At 38.1% G+C, this 25,904-nt stretch overlaps 1 protein-coding gene across 3 annotated transcripts; it reads left to right on the plus strand.

Annotated features, from left to right (window-relative positions):
• The first annotated feature begins 304 nt into the window (after positions 1-304).
• Positions 305-25,904, plus strand: SLC35A3 (solute carrier family 35 member A3). Of its 3 annotated transcripts, none has more exons than XM_063298313.1 (8): positions 305-389; positions 11,196-11,400; positions 12,179-12,333; positions 12,420-12,542; positions 13,537-13,708; positions 16,640-16,758; positions 22,552-22,685; positions 25,475-25,903. In XM_063298313.1, exons 2-8 carry the CDS (start codon positions 11,214-11,216, stop codon positions 25,563-25,565), a joined length of 981 nt encoding a protein of 326 aa, XP_063154383.1. In that variant the 5' UTR covers positions 305-389; positions 11,196-11,213; the 3' UTR covers positions 25,566-25,903. The 3 variants fall into 3 exon arrangements, with proteins under 3 accessions (XP_063154383.1, XP_063154382.1, XP_063154381.1); XM_063298312.1 differs by lacking the exon at positions 305-389 and adding an exon at positions 760-1,153 and having other exon boundaries at positions 25,475-25,904; XM_063298311.1 differs by lacking the exon at positions 305-389 and adding an exon at positions 4,536-5,448 and having other exon boundaries at positions 25,475-25,904.

The following is a 25,904-nucleotide window of genomic DNA, read 5'->3' on the forward strand; positions in this document are numbered from 1 at the left end:
AGTTGACAATGGCCCTGCTAGAAGCTGTTTAAGAGTTAGTGGGCATCCTAAAGGCTGTCTGAAATACAGGCTCCCACAGACTGGAATGTATTTTAGCAAGTGGCAAATGGAGGGAAAGAGCAGGGTGGGAAGAGAGATTGCATCAATCATTGAGCCCCTCTTTTCTCTTCGGATGTTGCCATTCCCCTTTCTTCCAGGACGCTCCGTCTGTTGCCTCTCCCGCCACAGAGCGTCCTTTCCAGCGCCTCCTAGAAGGCGGCAACGCGTGAGAAGGGCCGCGGGGCTGGGAACCGAGTGGGCGGAGCCGCGGCTGCAGCCGGAATATTGACGGGGCGGCACCGGGGAAGAAGCACCCGGAAGGGAAGCGTGCCAGGCTCGCAGCGCGGCAGGTGAGAATTGGGAGAGAAGACCCGGGAGGGCTAAGCGGAAACGGGGATTGCTAAGCAAGGAGGGCAGGTCCGCAGCTAGGAACTAAGCGCGAGCGGACAGGAAGGAGGTGGCTGGGAGGATACGGTCGGAAGGATGCAGCTTAGGCTGAAGCAACCCAGAAACTGAAGAAGAGGAGTGAGGGTTGGGATGCAGGGTAACCCCATGGCGGGCAAAAGTGGAGAGGTGCAGGTTAGGATTGAACTAGCGCTCTCCCTCGTCTCGTCAGAGTTAAAGGCTGCTTTTTAATATCGAGGCTATCTGAAATCTTCCTGAAGAAGAACACTTCCTGAGGATATGCGGAGTTCCATTCCTTCAAGTTAGAGCAGTTAGACTCCTTTTCCTTTGCGGCTGGGATGGAATTTGCTGGTTTAGTGAAACCTTGCTTCGTCTTGAACTCGGCTTTGGCAGCAAAGGTTTGCTGTCGATTGATTATGTGATCAAATAATGAAAGAAAGTGTCTATTCTCAGAGCATGCACCGAGTGCTGATTGCCTCGCTTCGCTAACTGGAGCGGATTGTACGTAATAATTGAGGAGTGAAGCTTCACAACGCTTGGAGATGAGTTTTTACTCCTAACCTCTAACTATAGAAATTAAACGCGAAACCTTGCAGAACTAGGAAGTCAACTTATAACCATTGTCAGGAAGCGGCTCAGACATGAGCGAGGGGATTAAGAAACAATAGTCTTGGGGGACGAGCAGCAGAATGAACGACTATTCCAAATGGTGAGTTACGGTACAATGGGCATGTTAAATCAACGTGTGTAAAAATATGAGGCAATATAGATCAGTGATGCTTGAAACAAGGAACACCTGACCAAATGTCCACTCCTGCCATACACATTCATTCATCTGCTTGTTTACATATAAAAACAATTTTTGTAGTATAGATACCTGAGAATAAAATGGGAATAAAATGGTAAGATTTTCAATGTATTGGCAAGGGAAAAGAAAAATGAAAAGGTAGGCTAGCCTTATTATTAAAAAAAAAAATCCTGGGGCTTTCTTCTATAAATGAATGTTGATCATTCATTATGGTTCATTCAAAGCATACAGTAGGAAATAGTAGTGCTTATTGATAAACAATTTTGAAGCAATTGTCATACCAGGTATAGAAAATAACATCAAACACATACACAAATGGCAAACATTCCTAAAAATTACCACATTATTTATTAATTTATACTATATAGAGGCATATTTATATTTTAAAATTATATTTGGCTGTTGACAGTTCCTATATGCCCTTTGAATTAATTCCTATCTTGGACCAAACTTATAGGTTGCTGTGTGTTTTTTACTGTGTGGGGCCTATTACCAAACTTTCTCTACTAACAGAGGGAGTAACACACATGCAATACCAATGTATTAATAAATGCTGCATAGACAGTTGTATTTGTGTAAACATCACTAATAGTTCTTATATTCTTATAATACAGAGCAAGTTTGGTATAGAAATGGCTAATTCAGTATAAAAATACTACATCCTGTCTGTACTCAACTATTAATCATCTGAGCATTAGTAATTCCAAACTCAGTGAATCCCAGAATTTCCATAATTCCTAGATTCTCATTCCTCTACCCTTCCCTTATATGATCCTGTTATGATAGTCATTTTATGATGGATGCTAGTAGACATGACATTCATTGTGTAATTGTTCTTCTAAAAGCTTTGGAATTTAGAGGATATAATCTTTCATTTGTAATTCTGTTATTTTTCTCCTACATCGTCCACATTTTTTTTCTTATTAGAAAAACAAACATTTAAGTGAAAGAGATAGAATAGCTCCTTTTGATTAATAGTGCTAGGAGATGTATGTATAACTATTTAAGGAATATTCTGATATATCTTGATGTACTAGCCTTACAACATCATATTTTATTTTTCCATTTTAAAAGATTTTTCAATTCATTTACTTTTTTAAAAATATTCAGGAAAAACTGTATTTTTAAACTGGAGCTTTCCCTACTTCTTCTTGAAAAAAATATGGGAGAAAAATGTGATCTTGTCAGATAAGAGACTTGTCATGGTACAATGACACAGATAAAACAGGAACTAACTTTTGTAGGGAACCAATAGGAAAACTGAGTATTTTATATACGGTATTTAAAGGATTTGGAGCTATTAGCACAAATTATTAATATTGTCCTTTTCAATATCCTTTCAATCAGAATAGGCTATGAAAATAGCTTAATCACACGTACGTTATATGCCTCGACCGGGTAATCTCTGAACAGTATCGTTACTCTTTATGGTGAACCTGATTAACTGGTAAAGTTGCCCTCATTGGAATGCTTCAATCTTTTGTACAAATATTTTGAAAGGTAAAACACTACTCATATATCACTGTTCTTTGTTGAATCATTATTGAAAGGAAATCTTTCAACAGTAGAACTTGTTACTAGCTGATTTTTTAATGCAAAGAATTTTTTTTAAAGTAAAAGAAAAAGGACAATGTTAGCAGATAGACAGAAGGTGACTCAACAGGTTAATATCCTGGGATTAAGATGCATTATCAAAGGTTGAGCTAAGCACTTCCTTGAAGTGGCAGTATATCTCCTGTTTCTATACTTGAAAACCATATCTACCTTTCCTATATCTTTTATAGCAACCATCATGAATCAAGTTGCACCACACCTGATTTAGACTAGTGAGTTTCAGACACTGTCATCTTCCATTTGCAAACCTCTCATATTTTGCCACTTTTCTATCTTTTCTTTGCCACAAAATGTAGTTAAGGAGATAAGGACAAAAGAACTGCACAACAGTTTTGACTAGAAAAGCTAGGATCGATCTCTCTGGAATCATGTTTTATCTCTGCACTATGCATGCGATAGTTTTCTATATGTGCTTATTTAAATTGCTTTTTTGGATATTGCTAATGCTTAGAATACTCTAGTAAGTGTTGCATCATAAAAAATCAAAGCAAAATGCAAATTTAGATAATATAAATATAGTGGAGTGAAGTAAAGTGAATTGGAAACAAGCAACACAGGAAATGTGAGGCTTATTTATTCATTCACCTGTATTTGTAAGTTGCCCAAGGCAGCTAACAATACATTTAAAAGTTCAATTAAAAATACATAGTTGGAACAGAAATTGCAGAAAACAGTCCAGAAAAGAGATAAAAGTAAAGCTGTATTCAAAAGTAAAGATGCCTTCAGTTCAAGCTCACCTCCTGATGACAAAGCCATGAAATTTTCTTGACAACAGCATGAAACTGGTTTCCTGCTGCCTTTTCTGGAAAGTGTTTTCAACTTCACCTAGTGTGTAAGTCTGGTAATCCCTGGTAGTATTTCACCAGATCTGATTTGACTTCGATTCTGAACTTAGACAAGACCAGCCAGGTGCTGACTAGGAGATAGCAAAGAAATACACCAAAGAAATAAGGAGATTTCCCAGGGCAAGGAGTTTCATAACAAATTAGCCATTATTACAGAGGTTTTTGTGTTCTTGCCAAAGAGGGAGATATGAAGACACAAACCTCCCCCGACCTCAAAGGACAGATAGGATCATTCCTGATTACTGCATGCTTATTATAATCTGATTACTGCATGCTTATTATAATCTGAGTTGTGCAAGACAGGCTGAATTGGACCTCTTATGGAATTATGGGTTAATTATTACTTATGGGTTAATCTCAGATTTAATTTGACAGTTAAAATCTGATTGCCAATATGCAAAAGAGCTAGAGGAATCCAGTGGTGTTTCTTTTCAAGGATGCAGATTATTAGAAAATTATATTTCATAGCCTGATTCTCTCTACATTTTTAGTAACATTTGCATTATATTTCTTTAGCAAGTCCTTGAGATAGAGAATGTCATCCAAATACTGCAACAAAGAGGAATTTGATTAAGCAAAACTAAAGGAACGTTGAAGCACCATCACACAATGTGGCACTGTACAGCATCTTGGGATACAGATGTGGCTATCTCTATGAAATAAATTATGGTTCTGGGGCATTATGTGCTACAACAGCTTATCCTCTCATGCTCATAGAGGTACTATGCTGTGACCCATGCTGTGACCCTTTACCAGCTTTTGGACAAACACAGCAACAAGGAAGCAGCAGCACATACCTGTCATCCCAACAAATAGAAGTTTGTGGGGTTATTGTCCAATTTATATTAACTCCATTAGTGAACCCTTCAAAATACTTACAGCACAATTCTACACATACATAGTCAGATTGAAGTGTCACAATACTGTTTTTCCTGCAACTGGATTATTTTTATTCACATGCTGCTCCTCTTCCCATAGAGAGTTCAGAGCAAAATATGTTTAATGTATTTCTGAAATAATGTCAAGTAGTATGTTTGTAGCAAAGTATTTATATTTGAAAGTCTTTAGGGATATTAAAGCCCTGGAAAGGAGTGGGGAGCTAGGGCAACAGTCATTTATGCTTAGAACACTAAGGCTCCAGTAACCACTTGAGGAAATGACACTGGTTCTGTATTTAATATTTAATATTAAGTGCTTTGTGAAATGATATCTCATGTTGAAGATCATTAATCTTAGGTTGCTTAGCCAGAGGAAACAGAGTCAAAACCCTGTTATTATTGTATCAGGTAGAATAATGGGTAATTTATTATGCCTGTGAAAATGTAGATTGTTGTTGCATAAGTGCTGACACGTCATTTGGCTTTAATACAGTACTAGAGACTACACTGCACTGAAAGCATTTTTCTTTGTACATTACTTTCTGTCCATGTGAGCTGTGTGAAATCCATCATTTACAGTTAGCAAACTGTGGAACTACTACTACTACTGAAAAATGAACATTTTGCATAAACTTTGTTTGATGTTTACTGAAGAAGATTGTGGGCATGAAAAATTGGATTTGGCAAGTTGTGACTACAGAAATTTTTGAGGTTTTCATTTTGTTCTGAAATTGTACAGCAGCAGCGTACCAGCTGATATACCTGATGTACCTTAACCACAAGATTGAATGAATGGTCTCCTCTTTAACATTTCTGTTTGGGAATCATGGCAATTCACAAAGAGAAGGCTGTGTTTGAAGTTGGTATATCTCTATATGCATTTTAAAAACATTTTCTAATAGTCTGTATTTTATTGAGAAAACATTGTTAGGATTGAAAATTTTCATAGTTATGCTGAATATTGGTAAAATGTTTAATGGTTTTGGGGTCCAGTGATGTGCTCTTTAATATGCCAAAAGAGTTTGAGGTTTGTCAGGCTTTTTTTTCTTTGCCTTTTTTCACTGATTAGTAGATCTCAAGGCTGTGTTATAATGTTGCTTTTAGAAATCTTAGTTTTCAAAACTGTGTGTGTGAAAAGCAGGTATGGGAGCTGCACACTAAGGTGGATTAGAAATCTTAGCACTGAATATGCAAATACATTTTATGAGCTTGGCTTGCATTCATTTAGATCAGAATTGATAGCCCACATGCAGTAAGTCAGGCAGGAAAAACAGCACAAAAGACTGAATATTGTAGGTTGCCTTTGATTATTGTAGATACTAATCTTGGGTTTATCCACTGTATGTCTACCTTACTATAGGATCAGTTGTATTGCTTTGAATATACATTAAATAGATTTAGGTTCAGAACCTAAATCTATGTAGCAGTGTCTTTGGTTTGGAGTTTGTGGATAGACTTGTTAATGTTGTTTATTTTAAATGAACAAAAATTATTTGATAACTTAGGACAAAAGTTGTAAAACTTGAATTCAGAGTAAAAAACCATTCATCTTGTTGCAACAAACAGGTTGACTAGGCTATAGTCAATAGTTCATAAGAAGTTAACATATGAAATAATTAACTTAAATATGTAATTCTTACTGGCTTATATTTTAATTTTTTAAAATTATCTCCAAATTAAACTAAAAATGCACTGGAGACATGAAGAACATGCAGGAGGATTCTAAAAATATAGACATACAGTATATATATTTTTAATCCGTTCAATCGTGTCCAATTTTTGGAGACTCCTGGACAAGTCCCTGCAGTTTTCTTGGCAAGAAAGCCCTCCTTCCTAGGGCTGAGAGAAAGTGTCTGGCCCAAGGTCACCCAGCTGGCTTTGTGCTTAAGGTGGGACTAGAACTCTCAGTCTCCTGGTTTCTAGCCTGATGCCTTAACCACTACACCAAACTGGCTCTCCCAAGAGAGAGAGAGAGAGAGAGAGAGAGAGAGAGAGAGAGAGAGAGAGATATTATATGGATTTATTCACTACCTGAATTCACATTTGAGCAAAAATTTAAATGGAGATAATGGGAAAGTCCCCAAAACATGTTAGGCTTGCCTTATGCCCCAAATTCACAATGTCTTAGATAATTTTCATAATTCCTGTATCCTCCCACGTTATTAATATTCTCTAAGAAGAAGCTTGCTATCCTTTTTAGTACTATATTAATTTAAAATATGGCACATGCAAATAGGTTTCCAGTATTCCTATTTTGTTTATTTTTATTCAGATGAACAGTTCACCTCATAATTGTACCAAGCCAATACTTTTTTCAGCTGATGTTTAATCTAGGCTGAGTCAATGCAAGTTTTCACCTACTCTGAAACTATCCTTCTCTAAAAGAGAGTAAAGAAAATAAAGAAATGGAAATCCTCTCATCAATTCTTCTCTCAAAGTACAAGATGACAGTAGACTCTAAATTATTCCTGGGTACAAAAACTGTGTGACTTTGGTCACAAATACAATGAAAAGCTATATAGTTGTATCCTTTCCTCAACTGATAACAATTTATAGTATAACTCTCCATCTGCCCAATCCAAATAACTGATTTTCAGAATGCTACAACTACAATTAGACCTATTTCTTTTAAATGACATTGGGATATACATCTGCGGACATCTCTTTCTCAAACACATTTAATTTAAAATTGAATTGTTTTTTGACTCTTCATTCAAGTTGATTTAGAACCTTACATCGAGTAAAAATGTCCTTTGTGAATTGTTTTCAAAGAACTTGGTTTTAGTTTTTTTATTACAATTTATATCTTATCTTTCTTCCCCAACAAAACTATGTTTAAATTAATAAAAACAGAACAAGCAATTAACATCAGATAAAAACAGAGTCACTCTTAACCCATTGAGACTAAAAAGCCCTGGCTAAAGAAGGAAGTCTTGATTCCTTTTCTGAAACAGGGGGAAAAAAATGAAAACTTACTAAAATTCCTGAGGAAATCTACTGCATAGCTTCAGGCTAGCACAAGGAAGGGCCTTTTCTCATGTGTCTAATACAGCCTTTCTCAATCTTTTGACCCTGGAGGAACACTTGAAATATCAAGGAACCCCTGCACACTCAGGCTCAAATATAGGCCAGAAGTTACAAAATCATTATATTCATTTCATGTGTAGACCTGTATATACAATATGCATTTACAGTGTTCTTAAACTAAAAATAAAGAGTGAAACTTACCACTTTAATTTGAAGTTGCCCAAATTTGAAATAATTTTATTTATTTTTTAAATAAATTGTGATCTCCCAGGGAACCCCTAGTGACCTCTCATGGAACCCTAGGGTTCCATGGAACCCTGGTTGAGAAACCCTGGTCTAATGAATGGTGCTTGGAAAGTGCCTACATCCCTAAGAGAGTGTGTCCTACTGTTCTTTCTGGACTGGTTCATATTGAGATGAGAGAAAGAAAGAAGAAAGTCATTTCCTTGAGTCATTTACTGACTCCTTGGGGAATGCCGTTTTCGCAAACGTTTTTCTTGGCAGACTATAGAGCAGGGTGGTTTGCCATTGCCTTCCCAGTCGTAATTACCTTTCCCCCAGCAAGCTGGGTACTCATTTTACCGACCTCGGAAGCATGGAAGGCTGAGTCGACCTGAGCCGGCTACCCAAGAAACCAACTTTTGCTGAGATCGAACTCAGGTTGTGGGGGGAGTTTCAGCTGCAATTCTGCTGCCTACCACTCTGCTCCACACGAGGCTCATATTGAGATAGCCCCAGCAATTCAGGATTTTAAAGGCCAGAACAACACCTTAAATTGTGCTTTAAAAAAAGTTGGCTGTCAGTGGGTCTTCCAGTATGGGCACAGTATGTTCCTAATAGCATGCATCCATTAGCAGCCTGAATACAGCAACTGAAGGTTCTGGACATCTCTCAAGGTTTGCCCTGCACAGAACACATTGTAGTCGTTGCCCTGTAACCAAGCGAGGAGGATAACTGTTGTCAAGCCTCACTGATTCGAGAATGGTTGCAGCGGATGCTCTAAACATGATGGAGCAGTGCATTCCTTGCCTCTGTCACTACCTGGGAATCCATAGAGAGACGGAGATCAGGGAGCACTGTGGACTTTCTCTTTCAGGGGAAGTACAACCCTATCCATAACAGACTGAATCAGCCTAGAACTTGGCTTCCTACTGACCAACAACACTTTTGGCTTAGTTTGTTCCCTTTCATCCAGCCCATTATTGAATGTAGACAGTTCAGGGAATGTACTTCCTTGGAGTTAGATGGTAAGAAGCAATAGACTTGCTACTCTTGAATCTCAAGATTTCTTCCAGCAGTGTCATATAGCTCTGCCGCAATTTGGGACAAGATGGAAGGGTGTGGGATGCCACTGGCTTAGGCTTGGACAGTGGTCTGCCAGCATTAGAGGTGTGCACTATTCAGAACCAACATGGGCAAGGTGTTCTCTGTATTGTTGGCTGCTGCTGAAAGAAGGCCACACATTTTGCAGGGCTCGTACAGTGGCCCAAGAAAATATGTTTTTGAATTAGGGAGGCATTCGGGGACAGGGTGTGACACTGTGCTGCCATTTATTTTTGCTCCTCTTTATTCAAATGTGTATTTTCCTGAATCTGTGTGACTACCTACCTTTTACTTTATATTTATGGGGTTTCCAATTGGATCTTTGTTTTTTTGGGGGTGGGGGCTGATCCAAACTGGAAACCCAAGTACTTACCTTAGTAGTTACAGGATGTGGGGAAAACAAATTTATGTAGTTTAATCTTCAGTTTATGTAGTTTATGTAGTTTAATCTTCAGTGGACGCGGTGGCGCTGCGGGTTAAACCGCTGAGCTGCTGATCGGAAGGTCGGCGGTTCGAAACCGCGCAGCGGGGTGAGCTCCCGTTGTTCGTCCCAGCTCCTGCTCACCTAGCAGTTCGAAAACATGCAAATGTGAGTAGATCAATAGGTACCGCTTCGGCGGGAAGGTAACGGCGTTCCGAGTCGTCATGCTGGCCACATGACCCGGAAGTGTCTATGACAACGCCGGCTCCAAGGCTTAGAAACGGAGATGAGCACCGCCCCCTAGAGTCGGATTCGACTGGACTTTACGTCAAGGGAAACCTTTACCTTTACCCTAATCTTCAGTTGTTTCACTCAGCACCTGAGCCACTTTCAAATGTTTGTTCCTCTTCACCTGATGTGAAACTAGTTAGTTAATTTTTTCTGCTATTTAGAAGCCACAGATACACTTAGTAAGAGTAAACAAATGTCCAGAGAGCACAGATGATCTTGCTGGTAAGTGCCCCAAAGGGTGAATTTTTCCTGTTCCTTGTTTTTTTTAATTAACCTCAGCACTGTTACCAGCCAAGCTTTTCTTCCTGCTTTCCCACCTTAATTCTATAGACCAGAGGGAGAAGCAACACTTTAGGCAAGGATGATGGGTCTTTTACTTCTCTTCCTGAGCAAATAGTGCTGAGAGGACTAGTAGAACCCTAACTCCTTCACAGTGAGCAGCTTTCGTTTTCTTTTACGAGTGGCAGGGCTAGAGTGTGGCAAAAATCAAATGGCATCTTTGAGGCCTTGTTTAGGAACAAACGATATGGGTAGGGTTGGCATTCTCTTCTAAACAGCTGTCTGCTATTTCCATCCCGCAGAGACAAGCAACTGCTTTTTAAGTATATTAGAAATGAGGGACAAGTTGGAAAAAGCCCCAGTGATTTTAAAGCTATGATTCTTAAAACTATAGGCAAGAGCTTCCCTCTATATAGAGGAATCCTGACCAATGTGAAACATTTTTCAGCACCCTTTTCAGTGACAATCCCAAATCATGCCCAAATCATGCAAAAAGCCCACAGATAGGCAATACTTTTATTAAGGCCAGCAGAAACATCACAAAACTGTGAAGGCTTTGAATGTTCTGAAACTTTTCAACAAGATAATATTGAAAAATTGGGGGTGGGGAAGAGGCTGGGTGACCTTGGGCCAGTCTCTCTTTCTCTCTCTCTCTCTCTCAGCCCAACTCACCTCACAGGGTTGTTGTTATGGGGAAAATAGGCGGAAGAAGGAGTACTAGGTATGTTCGCTGCCTTGAGTTATTTATAAAAATAATAAAGGCAGGATAGAAAATAAAATAAAATAAAATAATAAAAGTAAGCTGAAGTTAGAGGTAGCCGTAGGGCCTGCCTTAAGAAAACTACCACCCAGGAGTAGACATTTAAGGCAAGGAGGAGGCATTCAATAGCCAGTTAAATTAGTCTCTAATGTAATTCTAATAACTCTAATAAACTAATGTAATTCAAATAAATCAAATAAATTAATCTATAAAATAATGTGAGTCCTAATCACTTTAACTATTTAAAAAAATAAAACAACCCTCCCCCAGGCCTGTAAATCCCACATGCTGTAAGAAAAAAAAGAAAGAAAGTCATAGCCGTTCCCATCAGTAAGAATGCTATATTGCCTCATTGCCTCTCCAGTTGTGACCCATCAGCCTCCCCCGCCCCATGTTATATGCAGGCCCTGCTCCCACCAGGGAGTATATTATGTGACAAAGTAATCCCTATAATTAATTTCTGTGTTCTTTTCTCTCTCTGTCTTTTTCTATCTTTCCTTTTCAGGAAGGTGATAGTCGAGCTATGTCTACCAACTTAAAATACCTGTCTTTGGGCATATTAGTCTTCCAGACAACTAGTTTGGTTTTGACTATGCGTTACTCTCGGACACTGAAAGAAGAAGGACCTCGCTATTTGTCTTCAACTGCAGTGGTCATTGCTGAACTTTTGAAAATTATGGCTTGCATTTTGTTGGTTTACAAAGACAGCAGTAGGTGTCTCATAATTATTTTTAGATATCATAAGGAGTTAATAAAACCCTTCCCTAAGATTAAGTCAAATGCAGTTTTCAAATAAGTATATTTATTAAAGAAGCATACATAGAGGACTCAGAAATTGTGGTTTGCTTTTTAAAAGGTTTAGGTAGCTAACATAAACTTAGCTACCTAAACTTAACAGAAGCATTAAGCTTTGAGGAATGGAACTTCTCAGTTTGGACAGGGTTTTCCTTTATGCCAGCTGCTTGAAGTCAAAGCAACCTTCATCAAATGGGGTTTTTTAGGGTGTGAGGTAGGTGGCGTAAGGGAGAGTAGTTACCAGGAAGGGAAGTTCAAATTGATTCATCAGTGCCATGGATGACATAATCAGCTGTCTTCTGATTCTTACTTTACTGTGTTGGTTATACTGCGTAGGTAGGGCTTACCCATAGGAACTCAAGTCCACTTACTAGATTTTGGTCTAGCTGTGTCTGCCCATGTTCATTATTTAAGGAAATAAAAGTGGTATAACAAGAAGGAGGGGAATCTAGGTCCTTCACATCTTTAAAATATGACAGTGCCCAGTGCCTGCTTTTCAGATGAACACAATGTGAATGTGGACATCGTTCCTTAAACAAAAGCATTTGCCTTGCATGCTTATGTGATTTTCTCTTAGAAATTGCATGTTCCACACAAAAGCATTAAAATTTTTAGCTACAAAGTGATTAAAACTGATAGGCTTCCTTCTAGCCAAAAAATATGTAAATAATGTATTATTCTCTCCTTGCACAGAGTGCAGTTTACGAGCTCTAAACAGAGTGTTACATGATGAAATTCTTAACAAGCCAATGGAGACACTTAAACTTGCTATTCCTTCTGGGATTTACACTCTACAGAATAACCTGCTCTATGTTGCTTTGTCAAATCTGGATGCAGCCACTTACCAGGTACTTATTTTTGATAGTGTTTTATTGCTAAAATTCAGTAAACAAATCATGGGCTGTTTTAATTTTTTTTTCTTTTACCTTTTTAGGTCACGTATCAGCTGAAAATCCTCACCACTGCATTATTTTCTGTGTCAATGCTCAGTAAGAAATTAGGTGTATATCAGTGGCTTTCTTTAGTGATTCTGATGGCTGGTGTTGCATTTGTACAGGTAAATATTACTATGAATATACTTCTGAATATTGACAGGGAATATCTATCTTAATTTGTTTTGTTAGTGGAAACTTTATACTGCATTCAGATAAAATTTGGCTCCTGTTTCGCAGATCAGCAATAATGAAAAAGAGCTAAACTTACAGATAGTAAGTTTCTAGTCCCTTTACTATCTTGGTAGCCTTCCTCTGAAGTCAGTCCAGTTTGTCAATGTCCTTTTTAGACTGTGGTGCCCAGAACTGAACTTAGTATTCCAAATGTAGAGTGGGACAGTTATTTCCCATGATCTAAACTCAATGCTTCTGTTAGCAAACCCCCAAAGAGCAGTTGCTTTTTAGCAGTTGCATTATGCTGTTGGGTCATGTTCAACTTGAACACCCAGATCTTTTTCACATGTACTACTGCCAAGTCAATTTTTCCCATCCTGGGCTTGTGCCTTTCATTTTTTTCTCTCAAGATGTAAGACTTTACATGTTAAATTTAATTCTGTTTGTTAATGTTGTACTGCCTATACCTGAAGTGTTAAGAGAATTTCCTCTTCTTCATTACCTAGCTTTACTTTAGAACTAGTAATGAAATGTTTATTTAGTAAGTCTGCGAATGACATATAAATTTATTATAACTCTTAGTTGAATAAGATTAGAAAACAGCTTAGTAGTTCTTAAAATTCTATTGCATGCTATTTTGAGTTGACCTAAGAAGAGTATTGCCTCAGCTTGGTTTTGTATTCAAAACTCAAATGATTTCTTTTGTTGGTACAATTTCTTTCATATGAAGTGACTAGTCACTTGCATAGATTAATCACATGCTTGAATGAATATCCATCAACTGATGTGTCTGACTTATCTGTGAAATTTTTATGTGAACTGGCTGTAAATACCATTATAAGAGATGTTTCTGGTGTGTCACAGCAATTTTTTTCCACTTCTTTCATTGTTCATTTTATTCAGCAATTTGAATGTATTTCAATACACATTTTTTATTTCTTTTAGTGGCCATCAGATTCACAGGCAACAACAGCTAAAGAACTTTCAGCAGGATCACAGTTTGTGGGCTTGATAGCAGTACTTATTGCCTGCTTTTCTAGTGGATTTGCTGGAGTATACTTTGAAAAAATTTTGAAAGAAACAAAACAATCGGTATGGATTAGAAATATTCAGCTAGGTAAGTCTTACTTAAAGGAAAATCTAGAAGAGAGATTCAGTTATGCATCAGACCATAATTAGAGTACTTCAGCACACTAAGCGTAGATAAATTGTTATAGAGGCTATGCTCTGTTTGATATTAACTTTGCTATAAGGAACTCTATCACCTACATCCTGTTCAGAATATTTATTGCTTGAATCAGTTTCTGTTTGATTTCTGCTAATATTTAATGGATGATAAAGGCAATGGCCAGGATCCAAATTACAGTGCAATTAGTACTGTGAGACAAAGAATGTACATTTTTAAAAAGTGGTCTTGTTCTTGCTACATGACAACTTCCTTTTGGAACTTCAAGTATATTTTATGTATTTGGTATGATGGGGGTTCTGTTATCAAAGAAAAAATACTGTATGTCTCATTTCAAACAGCTTGTTTCTTATGTGTTATATGAGAACCAGATTAAATTAAACTAAATGTTACCATCTTTCTATAGTCATTATCACAGGCATCTGCAACAGACCAAGATTACATCAAAATTACAAGTATGTGGTGATGTCATGATGCAAAACCTGCCCTTACATACTTGTGTCCTGCCATCTGATGCAAGTATCTAAGTCAGTTTTTGTGTCATAATGCATGTTTTGTCACTTGCCCGCTGTGAGAACCCAAGTGGCAATTATATATCTAACACCCTTCTTTTTAAGGACCAAAAAATTGGAAATATTATGTGTCTCTACAGATGTTTTGTTTAAGAATGCTTTAATTTAAAGATATTTTCCTGTGTGTCTAGAAGTCTAGGATAAAAAAAAAATCATAGAATTATTTTTAACTAAAGATGAAAACAAATGAATATTTTCTCCCAGTAAGTGGATACAGGAATACGGACTGTTGCTTTTAAAGAGAAAAGGCAAAAATAGGTACTATTATTAGATCTGCATTTTATGTACTGTGTTCCTATATAAAAAGTACTACGATCATAAGAGTGCCGATAAAAAAAAAGTTCCTCTCATAACTCCTCTTAAGTTGTAATGTGAATTTAAAATTGCAGTTGAATGTCTTTAAATTGTGGTGGAAAGTCTTACATTAATTGTATCCATCTTTATTAAATTTGCTAATTACTTGCTGTTAAATTATACAAGGTAGTGCTCCCTATTTTAATACATAATTCAAATTTCTAATATAGATCACACCACAAACAGAAACAGAAAAATGCAACAACAGAAAGTGATAGCATTTAAAAAGCACAGAAAAATAGAGAACTGTTTTTGATATACTATACAGGTAGTCCTCAAGTTTTGATGGCAGTTGGAACTAAAATTTCCATCACTAAGTGATGCAGTCATAGAGCACGACGTCACGTGACCGCATCGCTTAGTGATGGCAATCCCTGCAGCCTGTTGCCATTGTTAAGCAAGGATCGTGGGTTGTTAAGTGAGCACCTTCTTGTAACTTCCTGCTGGCTTCCATCAACCAAAGTCAGTGGGGAAGTTGGCAGGAAGTTGTGAGTCCAAGACAGCTTGCAAGCAAGCCAGCAGGCAGATAAGTGGCTGCTGCCAGGTAGGAGAGGGAGCGAGGGGTATGCTGATGGTGGTGGAGGTGTGGCACGAGCTCAGCAAGGCTCAGGGAGGGTGCAGGTGGCAGGGAAAGTGCAGGGTGAGCAAAGCAAGGCTCGGGGAGGGTGCACCAGTTGTGGGGGAGGGTGCACCAGTTGTGAGGGAGGTGTGGCACGAGTGTGGCAGGGCTTGGGGTGGCTGCTGCCGGCTGGGGGAGGGCACACGGTGCACGAGAGGTGGAGGAGGCATGGTGTGAGTGTAGCAAGGCTCAGTGAGGGTGTGCTGGTGGCAGGGGAGGCGCAGTGCAAGTGCAGAGGGGCTGGGGGAGAGTGCATGGGTGGGAGAGACTTCCCCAAATGACTTGCAGCTTTCCCTGCCGGCTTCCACATTGACTTTGCTTGTGGGAAGCTGGCAGGGAAGGCCGCAAATGACAATCGTGACCGTGGGACACTGCAATTGTTGTAAGCGTGAGCTGGTTGCCAAGCTCCCAGATTGTGATCACATGACCACGGGGGTCCTGGGACGGCTGGAACTTTGAGGACTGGTTGTAACCACCGCTCATTCAGTGCCATCATAACTTCGAATGGTCACTGAATGAGTGGTTGTTAACTGAGGACTACCTGTAATAGTAAGTTGGGCAGGTAGAACTTCCAGAAAGCTAACTCACTGATAAGAATGGGTTAACTTGGTTCCTATAAAATTTCATTTTATGTAGATGGGAAATCAAAATTAAGCCTTCTCCAGTAGACCTTAAAAATGGGGAGGTTAATATTACTATTCTACAGTATTGATTTAAAAATTAAGCAGTGTTTGTCTGCCCCACAGTGGTTAACAGATGCAACTGCAAGTAATAGTTGTTAGGCACTTTTTTGCTGTGATAAATTGTACCTAAAACTGCTTCCAAAATAATTAAGACAACCATTTAAAATTGTAAAATACTGCAGTAAAATATAAAACCTAGTTTTAAAACTGAAATGTTTTTTAATTTATTTATTTTTCTAAATCCAGCCGATAATCATTGGCATATTTGAATAAGTAAGTATTCAAAACCTAAGGCATATCTCACATATGCTTGATACAAGCTGTTTAGAGCCTTTATATGTGTAACAGAGGCCTTCAACTGACTTATGCAGCAAACAAATAGCATTTGTGAGGTACTGCATTGAAACTGTCATCAGCTTTTACATTCACAACTAGGGTGTCATCACCATTCTTAGATACTGTATCTTCTTATACACAGCACACAATAGTAACTAATATGGAAAGATACTAGGAGAGGTTTCCACTTGCATCTGAATTATTGGAGTAATCCAAATTGTTATTCAGTAGTACAAAAGAACAATCAGAACTTCTTCTCTCCAACTAACCATGGCTCAATATCTGTCTTGTCTTTCAGGATTTTTTGGTAGTATATTTGGATTGATGGGCGTGTACATTTATGATGGAGAACTTGTATCAAATAATGGTTTTTTTCAAGGTTATAACAAGCTTACTTGGATAGTTGTAGTTCTGCAGGTAATGCATCCAATATTACATTTTACCAACTGGGCTTGTGCTCCTATGAGATACCAATACTGAAATTACCACTGTGAGTTATGCATTGGGACATATGGTTGATTTGTTCAACTAACACTTTAAAATCTTTCGATCTGTTTAACAAGGCAGGGAAAGCATGCTGTGCATAGCTTTGGAAATTCTTTCCAACTGCTTAACAGCAGTTCCACTCTAGGTCAGATGAGGAGGAAGAGGGGAGCATGCAGAGAATGGTTTCTGGAGTTCTCTCCAGCCTCTTTACCAGCACTGGCCATAGGATGTGTCTGTGTTTTCTTCTGTGTAATGTAGCAACCTGTTGTGTGTCTGCGTGTTTTGTCTTTCCCCTTGTCATTGTCTCTATGTGTTTATATGTATGTATGCATTGGGAAGCACAGCAGGCTGCACATGTCCCACACTGAGTCATGTGACCAGATTCTAAGTAACTGTCCAACTGTCTGTCCTATTTATTTATTTGTCATATTTCTTTACCGCCCAACTTGTATTATAACAACTCTGGGCAGTTTACAGACAATTAAAAATAGAAGAATAAAATGTCATTAAAACAATACAATATAAATATATATAAATATAAAAGTGTAAAATAAATAATGTAAAATTCAAGATGGCACATAGTGATGTTATCATTGGCCCCGTCAAGAAGCCAACCACCCCCATGATCAGCTGTCCCCCCTCCCACCCCAGGCAAGGCGGCATTGATACCTGAGATAATTTTTTCTGGAATGTTTTTCTCCATTTTCAAACCCAATCTTTTTTTTTTTTTTTGCCAGTTTCTCGCACCATACCAAAATTGGACTTGTTCTGTTCAGTTTTTGTAAGGTTATCCTAAGGACAAAGTTCCAATATTCCATTGGGTTGGAAAGAATCAAAAGTTGTCCCAGTTAATCTGGCACATTAATTTTTAATGAATTGTTTTAATATAAATGCTTACAAGGTAAGTCCCCTGTCCCTCACCACAAATTATGGATGCCAATTATCTGAAAAATGACCTTCTCTTTCTTGGTAACCAGAAATTGAGCTGACAGGAAGGGGTTAACTTTGCCTCTTCTAGTTAGAATTTCCTGTCAGTGGGGGAAAGCTCCTCCCATCAGTTTTATGCTCTGCCTTCTAAGAAGAGACAGTGGCTAGCTTTCCTGCTGGTTCCCTTTTGAGAGCCAAGAAGAGGGAGGGAGGTTTGGAAAGTAGTTATTAAAAAGCTAAACTAATGCCATTTTAGAAGGGAAGTTAGTGCTTTGCCATTATACAAAAGCGAGAGGGTCATGTAACACAGATAAAGAAGGAATGAGAAGAAAAGTTAACAGAGATAAGACATGCCAGTTAGAAAGTAAGAAATCAGGCTATTCCTAATTAGGAAAGTAAAACTTGAGTATTTCAGAATTAGGCAAGGAAGAATGGAATGCTTTTGGCCATCATCAGTCACTTGGAACTGGGCAGCTCCATCAACAGCCTTAACACCAGGAATACCACTAATAAACAGTTGTAGAGCAACTACCTGGGTGGAACCATCTACCTTTATAAAACAATATAAAATAAATACATTTGTCTGTAGGCATGGTCTTTGGCCATACCATGTTACAAAGAGTACTATAAACTGTTACAGTGACCCACATATGGTATTATCCTTTCCAGTTGGCTCCATTTGCAGTAACTAGAATGGCTGTTGAACTTACTGTGAAAGAACTTACTGTGAAATACTTTTCTGGTCAACATAAGATGAACCCCACAGTCCCATCCTATTTAAGATGGGGAGAAAATGAAGAAAAAAGCAATCAAGAGTCAAGATGCAAATTATTCAGTACAAAAGGAGTTGAACCATACTCAGCTGAAATCACTGCTTCTCACTGAAGGGAGAGGGTTTCCTCCATCATATAGGAAGAAGTTGTAACCTCTGCCTTTTAGATAGAAATGGTGGAATGAAACCTTTTCTGTGGGCCCGAAAAAGTACTTCATGGTATGTCCAGCTAATGCTTCCTCACATATAAAAAGAAAGGCTGGCACAGTGTATGTAGATTATCTAAATATGCACACATTGTGAAAGTTAAGAAATATTGGGAGCAGATATGGATTATAATTCAGGGGATTCTTGGGATGAATGTACAATTGGAGCTGGAGGTTTTTCTTTTGGGTTTGATGGACAGATGGCTTGAAACAAAATTTGGGACTTCGTTTTTGTATATGACAGCGGCAGCAGGACTTTTGTGTGCACAGGGGTGGAGGCATTCACAAATTCCCACAGTGGAGAAATGGATGGTGAAGTTGGTGGAACTGGCAGAGATGGCGAGGCTGATGGCATTGATTGGAGAAAATAATTTGTCTGAAAATTTTGTTTCTCCGTGGAAACTGCTTTTGCACTTTTTGCTTGTAACTGAAAAAAAATGAAGTTTTGATTTGGGGTTTTGCTGATTAGGTTGTTATAGTTTATAGAAATAATGTTTATTATGGTTATCATTAGAGTAAGAGGTTAATGTTTTATGCATTTGTATGTGCTGGAGAAGGTCAGAAGTCATTCTTTGTATTTCTATCTATTTCTGCACTTTTTAGTTTATCTTTTTTCTTTTAGTCTTTCTTCAATCCTTTTCTATACTTCTGCATTTTATCTATATTCTGAAACTTTAATAGTTTTTTTAAAAAAAATAAATACACATTGTATATTTAGGAGAAGCTATAAAATTCGGACACTATCAGAGATATTCTGGGGTCTGTTTTCAATTTTCATTTTTTTTCTGTGTGTGTGTTTGTGTAATACTTCCTCTGGATTTAAAAGAAAAGGTGTTCTGGTACTATTCTACAGTATACAGTTGCTTTGCTTAGGAAGTATACCTGCTGCCAGCATGCTGGCCAGTGACTCTAAAAGTAGAGTACTGGGATGATGGACAAGTACTTGGCTCATATTTTACATTTTATTAATTCTTTATAAATTTTATTAAAAGTTTTACAAAGAACATAAAAAACTAACACAAACTAATAAAGAGTAGAAAGAACAAAGAAAAAAAAGTGCAAAAAGAAGGAGCAAAAAGAAATAGAAGAAGCTTCCAATTTCTTCTGTAGCAAATATAGGTACAATTACAAAATTCTTACTCTATGATTACAGAAAAAAGCTCACTTTTTTCTATTATCCAGTTTCTTTTCCTAATCATCAAAACCACAAATCATAAGTGCATTTTGTTCCATTTCATGCAAAAAGTTTGTGAGGGATTTCCAGTCAGCCATAAATTTAGATACTGTTTTTTCTGTAATCAAAGAAGTTAATTTAGCCATCTTCACAAATTCCATCATCTTCACCAGCCATTCCTCCATTGTGGGTAGTACCGAACCTTTCCATTTTTGAATATATAATAGTCTTGCTGCAATTATCATATATAAAGACAAAGTTAGACTTTGTATTCCTAGGTGCGAAGATTACTGCAGATGCTGACTGCAGTCAGGAAATCAGAAGACGCTTAATCCTTGGGAGAAGAGCAATGACAAATCTCGATAAAATAGTTAAGAGCAGAGACATCACACTGACAACAAAGGTCCGCATAGTTAAAGCAATGGTGTTCCCCGTAGTAACATATGGCTGCGAGAGCTGGACCATAAGGAAGGCTGAGCGAAGGAAGATCGATGCTTTTGAACTGTGGTGTTGGAGGAAAATTCTGAGAGTGCCTTGGACTGCAAGAAGATCAAACCAGTCCATCCTCCAGGAAATAAAGCCAGACTGCTCACTTGAGGGAATGATATTAAAGGCCAAACTGAAATACTTTGGCCACATAATGAGAAGACAGGACACCCTGGAGAGGATGCTGATGCTGGGGAGAGTGGAAGGCAAAAGGAAGAGGGGCCGACCAAGGGCAAGGTGGATGGATGATATTCTAGAGGTGACGGAATCGTCCCTGAGGGAGCTGGGGGTGTTGACGACCGACAGGAAGCTCTGGCGTGGGCTGGTCCATGAAGTCACGAAGAGTCGGAAGCGACTAAACGAATAAACAACAACAACAAAGACAAAGTTCCATGACTTTTTTCTAATTGCCTGTCCATTAATCCCAAAATGAAAGTCTCTGGTTTCAATTGTACTTTAACCTTTAAAGTCTTCTGGATTAACATATGTATTTGTATCCAATTTTTTTTAGCTTTTTAACATGTCCACCAAACATGGTAAAATGTTCCTTCACGTTTTTCACATTTCCAGCAAAGATTTGAAGTACCTTTATACATTCTAGACAATTTCTCTGGTGACAGATACCAATGATACATCATTTTATAAAAATTTTCTTTAAGGATAGAACATAAAGGAAATTTCAGTCTTTTCAACTACATATTTGCCCATTGATCCATGTGTGTATTACAGCCAAAAATTTTAGCTCATTTTATCACACATTCTTTCACTTGTTCTTCTGTACATTTTATTAATTCTTAATTAATAATAAGAGTATTAATCTGTCCATGTGTAGCTAGCTACTGCTCCAACTTGGATGCAAAAGCAGAAGACAGTAAGAATTGTAGGTCTGATGAAGACTTTAAAACTCTTTTTGGCTTTTATTTTATGATACAATATAATACATTTTAATATTATGTATTACTTTAGTAAAATGTGCTTAGCTAAAAAATCAGGCAGAATCAATTAAATATTTGAATTAATTAAAAATACTGATAAATTGGGAAATTCTATTAAACATATGTACAGGTAATCCTCACCAACCATTTGTTCAGCAGCCATTCAAAGTTACAAGGTGCTGAAAAAATAATTTTATGGCCCATTTCTGACCATATTTATGACCCATTTACGACCATTTACACCCGTACTTTCAACCTATGTACTTCAAAGTTACCACAGTTTTGAAAAAATAATTTTATAGCCCATTATGACCATATTTACAACCCATTTACAACCATAATTTAAGAGGAAGATATTTCAAGAGAGTACTGTAGGCTGTTAGTATGTTCCACCTCCCAGCCCTGTGCTGCTGATTGCATTGCTCTTGATGTGCAGAAGAGCAGACACCTTACTTTCTTGAAATCTCTTCCTCTCCAATCTCTCTGCTCTGGGCAGAGAGGGAGAAAAAAAGTAAGCAACTTCTGTAGGCAATCTCTCCTTTGCCTGACTCCCCCCCCCCCCCAGAGCAGAGAGATTGGAGAGGAATTTCAAGGGAGTAAGCTGTTTGCTTCTCTACACATCGAGAGCAATGTGATCACGCTGGCAGTGGGAAAGGGTCAGGCAAAGGAGAGATTGCCTACAGATATTGCTTGCTTTTTTTCTCCCGTGCCCCTCGCAGAGCACAGAGATTGGAGACAAAGGGGTTTCAAGAGAGAAAGCTGTTTGCGTAGCGCGCCCGCAGCTCCCAGCCCCAGGCGGCTGGTGCGATTGCATTGCTCTCGATGTGTACAAGACAGTAAGCAGGCACTTGAGCATTCCAAAGGGCGGGGGAGTGGTTAGGAGGCAAACAACAATGGAAAGTGTGAAACTGAGTGGTCTTGTCTCCAGCTGGAATCACAGTCACGGTCACATGATTTCCCACTTAGCGACTGCTTTGCTTAGTGGTGGAGGTGCCGATCCCAATTAGGGTCATTAAGCGAGGACTAGCTGTAATACAATACAAAAATCATGACTTTCAGGACTCCTGCAGAATGATGAATAATGTATGGCATATAACTTAGAAATAAAAGTAATCATTTTTCCTTCAGGATTTCTTTGCTATATGAAAACTATGCAGAGCAAGTTTCACCTGTTTAACCATTAAGATTCATAAGGTGACCACCAAATTTTCAATCTTTTGTCAGGCACTTGGCGGCCTTGTTATAGCAGCTGTTATAAAATATGCAGACAATATTTTAAAAGGATTTGCAACATCTTTATCTATTATATTGTCAACATTAATCTCATACTTCTGGCTTCAAGATTTTGTCCCTACTAGGTAAGTTGTATTTTTAACTTTGTCTTTAAAAAACACAAATGCCTTGTACAACTGTAAATTAAACATAATTTAAACTGAATTTAAATGCTTTGGTGAGTTTATAAACTAAATATTTTACAGTATAATAGAGGAACTATCTTTTGTGGAGCAATACTGCACATGTCAACTCTGACATAAATCCAGTTCAGTTCAGTAGGGTGGATTTACTCTGAACAACTGTGTAGAAGGAAGGAGGTTTAACACACATACTTTTCTTGCTACTTTCATCCACAAAGTTTATTAACTGCATTTTGCTGCCAGATTTTGATGGTATAAGGTGAGGGCAGGATGGTGGTCTGGAAACGTCTTGAAAGAAACATACAATGTGTGGGTTGCCTACTTTTGGTCTACGAAATATTGGGCTAAATAGATCAGTTGTTTCAGAATAAGGCAGCTTTTTATGTAATTATGACTGAATGTAAATTAATTTGTATATTTCAATTCTATCAATATTATGATTAATATATTTCTTTCACTTCCTGAAAACAGAATGTATAAACAAAAGATCCACAGTGCATTTGCATTCAAAGGGAAACAAAAAGAAAATGTTTTCCTACAATATTATCTGAAATTACTTGCATTTTGAAGTTAGCTAGTTAGTTGGTATGTTGCCACAGTTTTGAATCCTACAAGCTGTATCAGCCATTCTCTTCAGCCTGATCTTCTATATAAAATATAGAAGATAAACCAAATATAAAAAATATATTCTTTTTAATTTGCTTCTTGGTTTCTACCATTACAGAGAACGTGCTTCACAGCAAAAGACTAAAATAGTTGTTTTGGGTCAATGTTATCTCAGAAAAAAAGATTGGACTGAAACTATAACTTGAGAATCTATATACAGTAATAGTTTTTCTTCTCTTCATTCTTCTTGTTCCTTTGCAGATCCTTTCAGTGGCCAGGCTTCAATGTAGAAAACTTAGAAATGTACTTTTAAGAAAATTGTAAAAGGGGAGAAAATGTTAATGAACATTTGGTTGTAAAATACCATATATAAGAAAATGAATTTTCCCCCCAAATAACTACTCTTATCTGTGAATGTAAGTTGGTGCCTTACATTTACTGATAAGAGTAGAAGAAGCTATTGGAAACAAAAGAATTAGAAGTAGCTATGGATGTCTTCTAAATTAGCCTGGGATGTGCTGTTTCCCTGGTGAATTTAACCCTTTTTGCAATGTGTTATAATGCAGAATTTTCTCTTTCCTTTTCTCTATTGAGTTATCTCTTTTCCTTTCCTCATTTCCATCCAGTTTTATTTTCTCCTTTATCTTCCTTTCCCCTTACATCATTTCCACTCTGTCGCTTTTTTCCTTTGTTTTCGCTGAAAGGAGCATCTCTGGGTATATACTTATGTTTTGTGTCCGAGAGACAGTGGTTGATATATACAGATGAGGACCAACGTTATAAATACGTTACCTTATTTTACAGGCAATTATTTTTAATTAGTAGTTAGGATTCTGGCAATTGCATATACACAGACACAAAAGTGTGACACATTGATACATCTACTCTATTTGGGAGACAAAATTTTCCAGGATTGGAGTTAGAAATCCTAGATTGAAAAAGGAATCTTAACATTGCGTAAGATTTTTCTCTATAATTCTATTCTTCCTTTTCTGTGAGAATTGTCTGAAATTTGCGGGGGGTGGGGAATAAAGGTTTTTTTTATTGTTAATGTCCTTTCTCAGTGCCTGCAGGCTGTAGGGGTCTGGATGGGGAACAACAGGCTTCCGCTGAACACTCGCAAGACTGAGTGGCTTCAAGTTTGGGGGCCTTCTGTATCCGGGGATTTACCATCTTTGGTTTAGGTGGGGTTGCATTGCCCCAAATAGACCTGGTACGCAATCTAGGGTCCTTCTGGACTTGTGACTTCTTCTTGAAGAGCAGGTGGCAGTCGTGGCCAGGAGGGCCTTTGCACAGCTTTGTGTTGTGCACCAGTTGCATCCATTCCTGGATCAGGAGGCTGTACTTTCAGTCACTCATGCCCTAGTCACCTCCCAAATGGATTACTGTAATGCACTCTACATGGGGCTGCCCTTGAAGAGTATCTGGAAGCTTCAGCTGGTGCAAAATGCAGTGGCACGGACAGTTACGTGTGCCCCAAGAACTGCACACACTATGCCTCTGCTCTGCAAGCTGCCTTGGTTGCCAGTTTGCTTCGGGTCAAGTTCAAGGTGCTGGTTATGACCTTTAAAGCCCTATATGTCATGGGACCAGATTATTTGAGGGACCTCCTCTCCCCAGTCATATCTACCCATCCCACCAGGTCTAGCAGAAGGATCACATTATGGGTCCTGTCAGCTAGGGAGTTTCTTCAGGCGCAACCTAGGAGGAAAGCCTTTTCTATCATGACCCCCACCCTGTAGAACGTCCTTCCCTCCAAGGTGAGGCCGGCTCCAACCCTGCTGGCCTTTTGGAAGTTCCTCAAAACATGGCTTTGTCAACTGGTCTGGGGGTCCCATGATAGAGCGGAGCCTGCTAGATGGTTACATGATGGTTGACTGAATATATTCTCTCTCTGTTTTTTTGCCATTTTGTTTTTATCTTTTTAATTTATTTTTGTTATATTTTAATTGGTTTTATCTATTTAGATTGTTTTATTGTGTATGCCACCAAAATCACTGTGTGAGATGGGCAGCTATATAAATATGATAGATGGATGGATGGATGGATGGATGGGATAATACCCATTTTATGAACGTACAAAACATATGTATTCTAAACATTTATTCTCTTTCTTTTGTCTTTAGTGTTTTTTTTCTTGGAGCTGTTCTGGTAATAGTTGCTACATTCTTATACAGTTATGATCCAAAGCCAACAGGAAATCCTATTAAAGCATAACAGACTCTTCCATGTCACACTATTTTGCCAAGATTGTGCAAAAAGGACTTCTAAATACTGTTTGGAGGATTATCAAGCACTGAAAGAGTTTATACTGTGTCAGAAGAATGATGTTGATAGTCAATTCACAAAACAATCTCTGGAAAAGAAGGAAAGTCCAGAACAAAACTTGAATGTGTTGCTTCTAGAACCTGGAACTAGAAGTGCTTCCAGCTTGAACTCTGAGGTTAAAGCAGAATGATTTACTATTTTCGACAGCTGCAGAAATGTCCTATGCATTCTCCTTGCAAGAGCACATGACATTTGTTAAATCATCTTTTTTTGCAAGCTATTTCATTT

Source organism: Candoia aspera, chromosome 3, assembly GCF_035149785.1.
Source record: "Candoia aspera isolate rCanAsp1 chromosome 3, rCanAsp1.hap2, whole genome shotgun sequence".
Classification (NCBI taxonomy): Eukaryota; Metazoa; Chordata; class Lepidosauria; order Squamata; family Boidae; genus Candoia; species Candoia aspera.